Source organism: Paramisgurnus dabryanus, chromosome 5 (genome assembly GCF_030506205.2).
Source record: "Paramisgurnus dabryanus chromosome 5, PD_genome_1.1, whole genome shotgun sequence".
Lineage (NCBI taxonomy): Eukaryota > Metazoa > Chordata > Actinopteri > Cypriniformes > Cobitidae > Paramisgurnus > Paramisgurnus dabryanus.
This window is the reverse complement of record NC_133341.1, coordinates 22,917,693-22,932,259: the sequence shown is the minus strand read 5'-3', so window position 1 is coordinate 22,932,259 and position 14,567 is coordinate 22,917,693. Positions and strand designations below refer to the sequence as shown.

Genomic DNA, 14,567 nt, shown 5'->3' with positions numbered 1-14,567 from the left:
ACTATAAGACACACACACACACACACACACACATATATTGTATTAATAATGACATTCATCTCAAATCAACTCAATTCAATCCGTCCAATAATCAAACTGACCCAAAAACAGTGTAACAGACCATAGATTCACAGTATTATTAAAACAATAAACTACATTAAGTCATGACACAGCTAAACTGCAAAAAAAAAAAAAAAACTCAACATGAAGCCTGATGGACACGAAAACTAAATAATCCTAACAATAAACTGAATGGAAATGCATTACAATGATTCATCAATTAAATTCATATCCACTTACCATCTTCCAAAGTTATCGCAATATCATTTTTTTTGCGTGGCATTTTGTTGGTTTAAGTTGTCCTGTTATTCTCATGAACTTTCGGAGGCATCTACAGCTGATGACACACCTGACAGTGAACAGGTGCTCCATTCCTAAAAGGCATCAAATGTCTCCTTGACTACACTGGTAGTCAAGATCTAAAGCCATCTCATGAGCTGTAAACAAAGCTGTAATTGGGGCAGATTAAAGATTAAAATAAACAGACAACAATAAATGTTCTTGATCTTTAAACATTAAATATGTCTTTAGCAGCAGATTTCATTGTATATTATCTTTTGTGCAATATATTATTTTGGATAAATTCACCATTTTGACAGATGGATGCCACAACTCTCACTTATTCCACAAATCCAATTTACACCTATATTGCATAAATGACATCTGCTTCATTTGTCAAATAATTATTGCTAAAAAAAATTAAATAAATACACTCTAAAAACAAGCTGAGTTATTTTCAACACAGCATTGGGTGAAAAAGGGTCGAGCCCGGTTGTTGGGTTAAATGAACCCAACAATGAGTTAAAACAACCCAGTATAAGTTAAATTATAACCCGCTGGGCTGGGTTCGTCCCTGTATGTCCCGCTGGGTTGAAAGAATACATTTAGGACATGTAGAGGTGTCTTCCTGAGCAGGTCTTTTCCTAATCCCAGACTAAAATGCAATTTGAGCTGCCTTAATTAAAAAACAACCTGCACCGTTTGGATCTTAAGGAAATAATGGTGCTAGGCTAAATGCTAACACATTCACGAGGCGCTGCACAAAGCTGAAGTGCACGCATTGAAAAAAGATAGGTATGTATTAATATTTTTCAAGTTAAATAAGAACATAGTAAAATATTGAAAACCGGTGGTGTTTTCCTCTAAGCAATAGGGTACGTGGAATAGGCTTTATGTCCTGAACTTCAGCCAGCTCCTTGTTTCCTGTCTGCCATAATTGGACAAACTGATTAATCCAGGTGTGTCTGATTATTGTTGTTGTGACTACTGAGGTCAGGCACACCTGGATTAATCAGTTTGTCCAATAATGGCAGACAGGAAACAAAGAGCTGGCTGAAGTTCAGGAAGTACAGCTGGGCATAAAGCCTATTGTGAAATAAATCATTGTTCAAGAGCGTCGTTAGGCATGACGCAAAGGGAAATTACCATACAGCGGTAGCCTTCCCTGCTGAAAAAACAGCATCAAACCAGCATGGACCAGCATGGGAATTATGCTGGTCTATGCTGGTTTAGCTGGTGGTCACCAGCATACCAGCACCAAAACACAACATATGCTGGTCTTGCTGGTATGACCAGCATAGGATGCTGGTGTGACCAGCTTGGGATGCTGGTTTTGTGCTGGTTTAGCTGGTGTTCACGCAAACCAGCACCAAAACACAACATATGCTGGTCTTGCTGGTATGCTGTTTTTTTCAGCAGGGTTGAGCACCTTATTGCTTTTATAAAACAGTTATCACTTACCACACAATACAAATATTCAAGAAAAATGAAAAATGTATCAACGTAACTTTTATAAAGGTAAATCTATCACTAAAATGCTTCCTTCCGCTGGAAAAAATAGCCCCTTACCGACTGTCAACAGCAACAGAATGTTTTACATGTTTCATTGCTAACGCAGTGATCAGAACCAAGAAATGAATATAAATATTCAATAACTCACTTTAAAGGTGACAGAGAATGATTGAATGGGGTATTTATCCTTGTTCTGTGATGTGACATTTAGACAAAAAATGTTTTGTTTGGGTCTGAAAAGCCTTAGAAGCTTCCTAAAAACCTCTCTCAGATAAGATCTATTAGGGTGGGGGATTTTAAACAAGTGGTTTATTGCACCTATTGGGCTCCCCTACTGGCTTAACTTGCAATCTCATTACTGATTGGCTGACTTTGCTGCCACTCAAAAAATGTAGCCAATTATTTTAAAGTGGAGGGGCAGTTAGATGCCTGTGATGTCATAAGCATCAGTTTTTCAGATTGGATTGTTTTCTGGCTGACATTTCTAAAAGAGGAATTTCTATGAGACTGAGATGTTTAGCACTTTTTGTATGTTTGTGAATGCGGGTAGACTACCATTATTCAACAAAGACAAGGTAAAAATGGTTTTTCATTCTCTGTCCCCTTTAAATATACTTTTTTCTTTTCTTTGACTTTTCTTATTTTTTTTATCACACAGTATATGTATTAAATGAACATCCTGTTTGTGTGTAAATGATAAGGCAAGAAGTTGACTGGAGGTTCAGGCACATCCCAAAAAACAAACCTGCATGTTCTGACACAGCATCCGAAAGCTATTCATTGATTTGAGTTAATTATGTACAAGAGGGCTACTACTATAACATCCGGTAACAGAATTACATTCACCCAGATCAGATGTCCACTATATCAAACAGCTTTCTCTGTGGTAGACAGTATGTTGCGAAGCCTATAGCATTTCTTATCAAAATCTTTTTTGTTTATTAAAACGAAATTGCCAAATATTAAAATGACCTCATGATTTACTTACCCACAAGCAATCCGAGAAACACATGTCCATCATCTTTTAGATGAACACATTTAGAGATATTTTAGTAAATGTCCTTGCTTTCTCAAACTTATAACAGTTAAAAAAGGCTGTTTCCTGATCACTGTTTTCTACCATTATTAAGCTTGGGAAAGCAAAAACATATACTAAAATAACTCCAAATGTGCTCATCTGAAAGTTGATAGACATATTTATTTCGGATCGCTTGACGGTGAGTAAATCATCCGTCCATTTTTGATATTTGGCTGGAGTATTCCTTTAACACAAAATAAAAACTATTAAAATTCAGTATATCACATACATACAGTATGATATAATTAATCAATAAGATATTGTACTGAAGTCAATGCTATTATTATTTCAGCAAAATGTGAATCTTCCTAAACTAAGTAAATTCCAAATGAGCGGTATAACTCCAATTAACAATGACTCCCTAAACAAACAAACAAATAAAATCTCAAATGACCCCTATTAATACTTAATGAAGATTGCACTTGAATTATGTATGGCCATTTGCAATGTTAATGAAACTTATGTGCCAATTCTCTAATAAATAATCGTCAAGATTTTGTGTAACTGATACCAGGATATCATAACTCTACAGTTGTTAAACCTTTGATCTAGCAAAAATACCTATTTTTAAGCCATTATAATCCTCATGAACATGATCTCAAATAAATAATAAACAACACAACCCCAAACAGAACAGTGTTGGGCCATTGAAGGACCAGTGTGCCAGATCCATCATTGCTGCCAAATCTGCGACTGTCGGAAAATAATCCGTGACTAGGACACTATAGACACCCTTAAAGCAGTTTTGAGATACAGTACAGTGCATGCAAATGTTTTGGGTCACAACCATAGACTGTAAAAAAAGATGGACGACGCGACGTCGCCTCCCTCCATTGTTATGAATTGAAGCCAAAAATGTCCGACCACGGTCGCCGCCATGTTACGTAAAAACGTCAGTTTGGAGCCAAGGCATGCGCAGAAGGAATCGTCCGTGGAGCCAGAGGCGGAGCCGCGGTATCAAACTTCCGCCCAAACGCTCGCGCGACCAATTGAACCACGCCATTCTTAACGACACGCCCCGTTTCTATAGAATCAAATAACAAGCTAAAATGAAACTTATCAGAAAAATGAACACTTGAACATATATCAGCGTGATAACAACTACTTGAAAGGACCAAAACCATCTTTCGGAAACTTGTATTGGAAGTGTAAATATTTTTTTTATTTAGAGCAGAGTCCCATTCGTTTGAATGGAGAGGGCGGGGTTTATGACTTGTACTGCAGCCAGCCACCAGGGGGCGATCAAAGAGCCAGAGGCTTCACTTTTCAAGACTTATGAGGCACACCCGGCCACAACATTGAAATAAGAGTAGAGGGATAATGGTGGGCTAAGCCAACCCGCCAATCTACTTCAGATGATTGAATCTCATGATCTTCAAAGGAGGCTGATGATGCATTTTGGATTTCTTACAAATGCCATGTGAGATGCATTAAGGGTGCAGGTGATCTGAGAGCGGCTGACTCCCTATCAAACAAATGCACACATAATGATGTTTAATTATTACAATTTGTATTTGGCATGAAGCAACAGTCCAGAAATGTTCCTAAAGCTGTCTAGAAAAAGAATACATGAATAACAATATTACATAAGTCACAAAAATATGGAAATTAGTTGGCCTTAGTTTAGCCTGTGTGTAACAAGAGACATCATTTCTCTTTTACAGAGATAAGAGTACTATCAATCTAGAGTTACATAGTCACTGAATACTTGAACCTTACTGAGACACAAATGACATGCAAGGTGGTGCACAGGCACATCAACAAGAAATAAAGATTAATGTGCATGCTGCTGTATGTAGCCTTATACTGTATACCATGTTGAATAGACAGCACGTGTTGTGTTTTAGTTCTTGCAATCTAAACTAGCAAGACCATGATGCATTTATTGTTAGTGAACACTATGATTATGTAACATCCGGCCCAGTATTGACCTTTAAAGCATGGTAGATATTTAACAGACATTTTATTCTGCACGGGACATCTGTGGTGTTTATCTCCTGTTGGAGTGTGAGTTTCTCTGTGGCTGCTGTGGGTTTCCTGGAAGATGTCTCCGGCATGCAGAGGGCCTGGTTGTCGAGATGGGAAATCCAGAACCTTGAGTGTGCTGAGCCTTTGATGGGCGAGTAGCCTGTGATTGCTGCCCTGTTTTACTTGAGCTCCTGTTCTCTTCATTCATTCCTGAGAATTGGGAGGTAGAGACATTTTGACGGTTTCATAATTACTTTGATACAATGACATACGAGCACTCAAAGTTTAGTGGAAGTAGGCATTGGCCGATTACCGGCTTCAAGGTATACCGAGGTTTTAAACAGTCAAGGTTTCAAAACCACTGAAATATTCTGTGATACCGTCTCCAAGGTATGAGCTGTGTTTATACAAAATTCATTAAATCATTAAGTCATGTGATTGATTTGATGTTTACATTTACTATACATTACAAAAATATTATATTTTTTGAAAGCATATTATAATTTAAAGGCTTTATTTTTACCTGGCATTTAAAAAATAACACATTTTTGTGTTGCAATGGCAAAACCGTAACACCGTGAAACCGTGGTATTTTTGCTAAAGGTTATCATACCGCCAGAATCTTATACCGGCCCATGCCTAAGTGGAAGTTTAGTGACTGATGAATACCCAAATCGGTGTCAGTGTTGTCGCGTTGTCCTCCTCCATTTCTTGCCTGCTCTAGTTCATGGGCTGCTTTTAGGGCTGCGAGTTTGTTCTTTTTCTTGTTTTCCTCATTTTGCTGTAAATACAAACTGAATGCAGTCAGAGACATTAACTGTGTATAATGTAGCTGGAATAGTGGACTACGGTGGTAGTAATGCATTAGCTGCTGATGATGGGGAGGTGATGATGCCAAAATCATTGTGGGTTTTAATTTTTAGGGAATGCTGTACTGAACAAATGTATTTGAATAGCTATATACCTTCAATTAGACAGTTTAATAAATAGTCTAATTTTAATCTATATTGAGGAATAAAAAAGTTAAAATCAACTATTTTAAATTGTTAAAGCGATACTCCAGCCAAATATCAAAATTACTCCATGATTTACTCATCCTCAAATTTCAATGCGAAACGCCATGGCAACCAACGCTTACTAAGCTACAACTCATTTTTTCCCCTTTTTATTGCAAGACAAAAGAAATACAAATAGCCTATAAAATAGCACCGCATTGACATACTATGAAAAAAAATACAGGAAAAAAACTTTTTTAGACAGGAAAATCATTCACGCTAAAACTTTTTTTTTATTGAATATCATCAACAAGTATAAAACACATTTTTGTTCAATGCCACATGAACATGAGGTATTACTTACACATTGTTCACGAGTTATCAGAAAAGAAAATAGAAAAAAAATACAAAAAAGTGAGTATTTTTAAAAATATTAAATGTTTTCTGAGCTTTTTTGTTTTAAACTTTTTCCAAAGGGGTACTGTATAATTTGAAATCATTTATAAAATGTGACAGGTTTGGTTTACGCTAAAAATATCGTGAATCGCGTCCAAGATGACGTCGTTACCGGAAGCAAGTTATTATAGTTTGAAATATGGATATTTTTCTTTCAAAATCGCATTAATTAACTGCAGAATACCTTTATTAACCCCTTGGAGCTGCGTGTATTACTTCTACGAATGCACTTTTATGGGTATAAAGTCAGTCATTTTGATATTTGGCTGGAGCATCCATATATGGGAGCATCCCTTTAAGGGCAAATTGGTGCTGCCATCTAGTGGAGTTTGTACTTAATTGCATTACGCCCACATTTGAAACGGACACATTTACAAAAGGCATCGACATTTTAAAACTTACTGTTTGAAGTTTCTTTTTCAGTTCCATGTTTACCCGTTTGTATGTTTTAGAGGTGGACTGCAGATAATAAATTGCAAGACTACAATGATAGAGAGATATTTAAAATTAAACATCATCGTTTAAATGCCGAAACAGATGCCCTTTAGACATAAACACTTACACTAACAGCAGAAGGAAGGACAACACCAGTCCGGGGTTCGAGGCATAATAGAAGACTTTTCCAAACCAAGCTGGGAAGTCTGACTTCAGAGTCTCTTGAATCACATCAAACATGCGGTTTTTCCCACTACAGGAAAAGTTGAGGTAAACACTTTGCGAAAGTGAATCATAAACGTGAAATAAATCTTTATTACATTGTACAAGAAAAAAAAAATGCTTGATTCTGATGGGCCAAGCAACAACGTCACACATGTTTATATCGAGTACTTTGTTGCTACACACATTCAAATGAAAATTTCTTTCCCATAACAAAAAATGTAGGCCTACATATCTTTACTAGGTGAATTGGGACGCTGCTGCACTCTAGTGTTCAGAACAAGGCATTAAAGCATTTGCGGTAGCTTTGTAACCAAATACATCCTTAACCTTTTACACTTTTCCTTTGAAACAAGTTAAATGTAAAAACGATTCAAATGTAAAAGCTTTGATTTTAAAATGCAAAACGAACAACCTGAACGGTCCGCAGTCGAAGGAGGGAGGAATGGAGACAATGGTGTATATAGCAGGCAGGGTAGAAAGGAAGAGGATGACCAACAGCATGGCCATGTAAAAGTTATTGGACCCTGAAGCTTTGAAGACCCGTTCCTGTGGCACATTACAGCACATCACCGCCCAGCACTGCAGGTACATGGACACATGAAGCCGAAGTAGATTTAATGCTGGAAGACATGGAGCATAAAATGCCCCCATCCTGATACACATACAGACACACATTGACAAACATCTATGAATTATATTTTATTTAAATTGAAAGATTATATTATTATTATTTAGAAAACCTTTTTACCAGATCATCCCCTGATTGAAGATCAGCCCCAAAACATTTCCACTCACATCAAACTCTGAATAGGATGGCTAAAGAAAGCACATCTCAGGTAAGCAGTAGAAAATATCCCAGCTAGTGGCTTCTGCATTAATTATGGATACTCACAAAGCCGTACTCCAGATCCCAACACCAGCAATTGTTTAGGAAACGCACCAGGACCGCACGGAAAAAATCGCCAATAAGTAGAGTAATGTAAGTTGTCATTGTATCAGAAATAATGAGACGAACAAACTCCTGTAGACACAATAACAAGTCAACCCTTTAAGGGGGGAGAGGGGAGTCCAAAGCTATTTCATGAATTCTGACTTGTTAACACTGTTTAAGAGTTGGATTCCTCATGCTAAACATAAGCAAAGTGTCAAAAAAGCAGTTGGAGGTGAGTATTTCTGTGCTGAATGCACTGTGCCAGGGTTCGTACAATTGGCGCATAAGTGCATATAATGTAAACGACACAAACAAGTAGTGAATCATAAGTTATCCACGTAAAGCGCTTTGAGATTAATCTTTTAAAGGCGCTATATAAATTAAAGTTTATTATTATTATCCAGAGATAGTGGAATTTTTTTGTGTGTGTTGCTTGCTCGTGACTCCACCCACTTGACTTTACCCGCTGTACTCCTCCAGGAGCTAGGGTTTATTCAGAAAGAATCAGTACAGCTGATCTGACTTTTAAAAATTTGATAAAACTAAGACTTTTTGGATATATGAAGGATACTACTCTATTACCCGGTTTTACAGACAATGCATAAGGCTAGTCCTAGACTAAGACACATGTTTGAGCTGTCTCAACTGAAAATTGAATCTTGCACTGACAAATCTCAAAATATGCCAGTGCCATTGTCTCCAGATACACGCCAGTAAAGTCTTTATTTAGGGTATGTTCATAAAAGATGCTTAAACATCTTAATTTAACTAAAGCCTAGTCCTGGCTTTAGCTAAGCCTTGTCTGTGAAACCAGGCCAAAAGGTACTTAAGACATAACATGACATAAGCAGAAACAGCATGTGTTATGTGAGCTTTAAAGGGGACATACAGTATGATGAAAATCTGACTTTTTCATGTTTATGTGCTAAGGGACCCCAGTGCTTCTATCAACCTAAAAAATTTGAAAAAGATCTACCCAGTAACTTTTTGGTAAACTATTCTCTGCAAGCATGTGAAAAAATAAGTAATTGAAATTTGGCTCCCCTTGTGATGTCAGAAGGGGATAATACCGCACCTTACTCTGCACTATCCAACCACGGCACTGCCATTTAGTGCAGAGATCAGCTCATTTGCATTTAAAAGGACACACCCAAAACGGCACATTTTTGCTCACACCTAAAAAGTGGCAATTTTAACATGCTATAATAATAATCTATATTAAATTTTGAGTTAAAACTTCACATATGTACTTTGGGCACACCAAAGATTTATTTGACATCTTTAAAAAGACTTGTGAAATGTCCCCTTTAATGATTTCATGAATTACAATATCATTTATTCACTTGTAAAGTTACACTTTCATATTTTTTGTATGAAATAATGAGGTTAAGATTGTATTGTTGGTTTAAACCTAAAAGTCATAGCTTGATTTCAATGTGTACATGCTTAACATAATTTTTTAATGGCACAGAGAGCTAGTTGAAAACCACTGTCGTTAAATAACTGAATTGAAATAACCACATTTTTTTCAGTACCTGTCCCACCATTGTCTCCCAGCAAGGCCCTCTGGGAACATCAGCAGGGTGCACTGTGATCGGAGGAGTGGTTGTGTTATCCGGCACAGTCCCATTGTACAGGTTAGCTTGCCAGATTGTCATATTATTCTTTACAATCTCCTCTTCCGCCCTCTTCAAAGTATACAATAAAGACAAGTGAGAATTATAAGGATTAATAACCTTGAAAAGAATGTGATTCATTTGGCACATATTACTACAGCCCAAGGCAAAACTGGAATGATAACGATTGTTACCACTAAAGACTGTAAAAGGGATTGTGATTGTTCTAGTCAAGTGACAGCTTTACCTTTAACTGGATAGCATCCATGAGAGCTATGATAAATGTGTAGAGGTTCCCCAGGAAGAGGGCGAAGATGCGCCCCAGCTGCCACTGAAGGGCGATGCGTGGATGATAGTTTTCTAAAGTGCTGATCACATCGAACAGCATTGGACAGAACATTCCCAACAGAGACATGACCATGTTCACCTGCAGTTATGAACACAAAAATAGTATACAAGCAATGAAAATAGAAACAAACAAATATAACCTTTTAAATTGAACTTTTCTTCAGACACAGAATGCAACATTTTATATTCAATATGTTTTGTAATATATTTGACTAAAGTCTTTGAAATTAGTCTAAAGTCTTCTGAAAGTCTAAAGTTTGATTTCTGTCATTGAGTTCACTTTAATTTTTTTAAGATTTCAAGATTATAATTTCACAGAATATTCTTTACATTATCTAGAATGATTTAATGTAGAAAACATTACGTTACAAAAAATACTTTAGCTGGGTTTTCACAGGCAGGGTCACGTGTAATATTTTGTGAACTTTCATTGAATAAGATTTACATTGTACTCTTAACAACTTGTTCTTGCTGTTTTATGATTCTAACCTCATTCCTTTCCCACCATCCATATTTCTCCAGTCCCTCCAGAGCAAACTTCTGAGACCTGCGCACTACAAAGTAGATCAAGTAACCACTCCCTGCCAGACAACAGAGTACCAGGAAGTTGGCCAGGACTCTAAGGAATCTTGTCAGGTGGATGTTGTCATCTTTTCTGCTCTCTTGCTCCTCCACAATGGCCTCCTGTTAAAGTCGTAAATTTATTATCAAACCAGACACGTGAGAAGGGGACCAATCGTTCTTTATTCTTTATTTCTATAAATTGCTTTTCCTGACGTTTTCTTATATTATATATAATAATAATATAAATTTTTTATTTTTATGTCTTTCAATATGGTACTTAAGTTATACAATATGTACATTGGACTCGATGGAAATTCATTTTCTCTTCATAAGATCCCTTTACAGAATTACCCACAGAATGGATCTTGTACCAACATGAGTAAAACTTAGAAAAGCACACCTTAAAGCTAGTGGTGATGGATGCAAACTTATTGTCCGCTGTCTCAGGGTTTCCAATAAGGTAGTCCCAACTAGTAAACGTCTTCCAGCAGAAATTAAAGCTAGTGTCATCTCCACCACCTTCTTCATTGGCATTACGTGCCATACTGTTGGATATGAGTGAGAGAGATGATTTGAATTACTGTATATAAGTGATCAAGTGTGCTTATGGACACATATACATATGTTTTAATTGTCACGAAGAACACATTGTCACAATACAAAAACGGTTATTACTTACGTCCTGATTACAACCATGTAGCTATATGCCACTGTGCCCACCCCCACCAGAAAGTAAGAGAGGGGCATGCGAAATTTGAGCCACCCAATGGCTCGCTGGCTATTGTAGTAGCCATAGAACAGCACAGAGTATTTAGCATAGCCCTTAAAAGATAAAAGGGGTTGTAAGATGGAAAATTTATGAGATACTGTATTTGGTATATATGATCATATATAAAAAATGTACCCCAAAGTCCCATAAGACTGCGAAATTCATTGCACTAGCCTCCTCCTGTCTGGGTACCGTTTTTCTGGGTAAACTGCCGTATGGTTTCCCCATCAGAGCCTAGAAAGTAAGAACGATAAGTTAAATATCTGTGTGGTTCTTTCTTTATATATTCTTCATGCCATTCCAGCATCTACGGCTATATTCATGGGGAGAACTGGTTAATCCATACACAAGTTGATCCACACATTTAATCCATACACAGGGACAATTTGGTATCTCCAATTAATCGAATTAATATCCAATCTCATTCATTCCTGTGGTAGGAAACCAGATAACTGGAGTAAACCCACGCTGACTCTGGGGGAACATGAAAACTCCTCACATAAAGGCCTAGCCGGGGTTCAAACCGGGGACTTTCTTGTTGTGAGGCAACAAGGCTACACAGTGAGGCACGGTGTCTCGTGACATATAAAAGCAAACAGTAAATACTGTATATATCATGTACAGTTGCATTACTAATATAATAGTATTTTCAAATTTGTTGGACACAATATATTTCTCACCTCTGGTACCATCACCAGCCCAAACGTCAGCCCAAATAAAATCATGTTGATGCCATACATCCACCTCAGAAATATGAAGTAGGAAGCAACTGATGAGCCAAAATGGCCTGTAGGAAAAATAAAATAAGTTAATCCTAGTACAGTAATAGAAAGAAAGTTAAAGGAGTAGTCCACTTTAAAGATGGGGTCCATTGACTTTTTATAGTAGGAAAAGAAATACTATGGTAAGTCAGTGGGCCCCATCTATAGAGTGGACTACTCCTTTAAAGTGACACTCCACTTTTTTTGAAAATATACTAATTTTCCATCTCCCCTAGAGTTAAACATTTTATTTTTACTGTTTTGGAATCCATTCAGCTGATCTCCGGGTCTGGTGCTAGCACTTTTATTATAGCTTAGCACAATCCATTGAATCTGATTAGACCATAAGCATCACGCTAAAAATAACCAAAGAGTTTTGATATTTTCTTATTTAAAACATTCTGGCGTAATAATCAAGGACTTTGCTGATGATGGCTGCAGCAGGCGTAGTGATATTACGCACTGCCCGAAAAAAGTCCCCTGCCATTGAAAGTTACTAAGGGGACTATTTTCAGGCAGTGCGTAATATCACTACGCCTCCTGCAGCCATGTTACAGCAGTCCTTGATTATTACGCCAGAATGAGAGTATAGTTCCTAGCCATATCTGCCTAGAAAATCACAACTTTTAATTTTCTGTCAGTCTTAGTACACGGTGTAACTACAGAAGAGTCAAGTTTTAAATAGGAAAAATATCGAAACTCTTTGGTTATTTTTGAGCGCGATGCTAATGGTCTAATCAGATTTAAAGGAAGAGTATGTAAGAAATTTCTATCAATTAATCATAAAATTGCCCTGATATGTCACTAGACATTAAGAAATCATTTTCATTTCAAATACTTATATCACTGACAACAGTGGTCTGGCCAGGATATTGTCATTTAAAAAGTGGAGTTGCAGCCCTCAACTGATGTTTATGTTGTCATGTTGTGTATTGGCCACCAGTTGTGTGATTGCAGTACCAGTTTTGGCCACAATCCTACATACTGTTCCTTTAATGGATTGTGCTAGCTATGCTAAAAGTGGTACCGCCAGACCCGGAGATCAGCTGAATGGATTCCAAAACGGTAAAAATCAAATGTTTAACTCTAGGGGAGCTGGAGAATGAGTATATTTTCAAGACAAATGTCCCTTTAAAAGAAAGAAAAGTCATACTTTCAATTTCTTTAATCTTCATCTCCCACGGTATGCAGGCTGTCTTAAAATTTTCAAAGTCACGCTGAAACTTCATCCATTTCTGCCAATCAAAGCAAATAAAGCACAATGATGGCCATTTTGAAACTGCAGGAGGAGATATTAAATTGTTTTATGATATATCACACACCTTCATCATTATGACCTTGTAGGCATAAAGCTTTCTGCCTTTGCCCTTTCCCAGAGCACCTTCATATTTCTCCACAAACTCTTGTGACTCCCTGAGACAGTAGAAAACTCACTGGTAATGAAAAAATATTGAAATTGCACAGTAATATCAACAGTAGGGCTTACCTGAGCGTGACTAATTTTTTTCTCATGGGCCATGGCTTTCCTTTCAGCGTGGCGATGAGCTTTTTCTTTTCGTCCACGGCTTCTTTCAACTTTTCCAGTTCCTCTGGAGTCAGAGAGCCCAAGACTCCTACTGCCTTGTCATCAGAGTCCGATTCGGACTCAGATTTCGACTCAGACTCTGAGCTATAGGGGAAACATAAATGCAGATATGTACAGAGAGCTCCAGATATTGAGATGTTTGTTCAACACTTGATGATCCACTTACGTAATCTCATGCTTACTTCTCTTCTTTCTTTTTTCCTTTAAAGGCACATCATTACGATCTTTATTTTTCGTTTTTTCATGATTTCTTTCCTCTTCCTCCCTTTTAACATGCTTATTTCTGTTTTTCTTCTCATCTTGTTTCTTCTCATCCTCCAGCTTTAATGTCTTGGTCCTTTCATTTTTAATATTTTTGTCCTCTTTGCTACATTCTTCTTCAATCTCCTCTTCGTCTGCCTTCTTTCTACGTCTTTTTCCATGTCTGTCAATCTCTTTTCTTTCTCTAGCTGTCTTCTGGTGTTTCTTATCTGTTCTTTTATTCGAGCTTTTCGTTGCCGCTGATCTTTTTTCTGAAGCTGTTTCTGTTCTTCTTCTGGTCTTATTGTTTCGATCTCTCCTTCGTTTGTCCTCCTGCTTCATCTGCTGTTCCTTTTCTTCCTCGGAATGATCTTTAACTTCCACATAGTAAAGGTTGAATTCATTGTCATCACCTTGACAAATGTCTGCATTTAGAAACATATAAAGCGACTTGAGGAACATCACAAGTAATTTATCATACATAACAAACAATACGCATTGCAATCCCAAGTGTGTGTGTGTATGTGTATGTGTGTGTGTGTGTGTGTCTTCATACCTTCATCCACCTCAATGCTCACTATAGGAGCAAACAAAACAAAAGTGAAAGTCACAGAAAGGAAACATAAGTCCCGATATCATCAAGAAGAGATTGTCTGTCCTGAAAGGTCAGGCTTGAAGGGTTACCAGCAGCTGTTGAGCGTCTGCTGTATTGTTAGTGTAACCAGACCGGTAAGTGCTGACCGGG

General features: G+C 37.3%; 1 protein-coding gene across 1 annotated transcript; it reads right to left on the bottom strand.

Annotated features, from left to right (window-relative positions):
* Positions 1 to 4,223: 4,223 nt before the first annotated feature.
* Positions 4,224 to 14,220, bottom strand: tmc1 (transmembrane channel-like 1). The gene is made up of 18 exons (XM_065250014.2): positions 13,749 to 14,220; positions 13,484 to 13,666; positions 13,320 to 13,410; positions 13,151 to 13,232; positions 11,917 to 12,023; positions 11,372 to 11,470; positions 11,147 to 11,289; positions 10,868 to 11,012; positions 10,393 to 10,587; positions 9,803 to 9,982; positions 9,475 to 9,627; positions 7,901 to 8,029; positions 7,757 to 7,824; positions 7,421 to 7,660; positions 6,911 to 7,036; positions 6,751 to 6,829; positions 5,567 to 5,678; positions 4,224 to 5,107 (listed from the first exon to the last, which is right to left on the bottom strand). Exons 1-18 carry the CDS (start codon positions 14,162 to 14,164, stop codon positions 4,920 to 4,922), a joined length of 2,736 nt encoding a protein of 911 aa, XP_065106086.1. The 5' UTR covers positions 14,165 to 14,220; the 3' UTR covers positions 4,224 to 4,919.
* Positions 14,221 to 14,567: the final 347 nt, after the last annotated feature.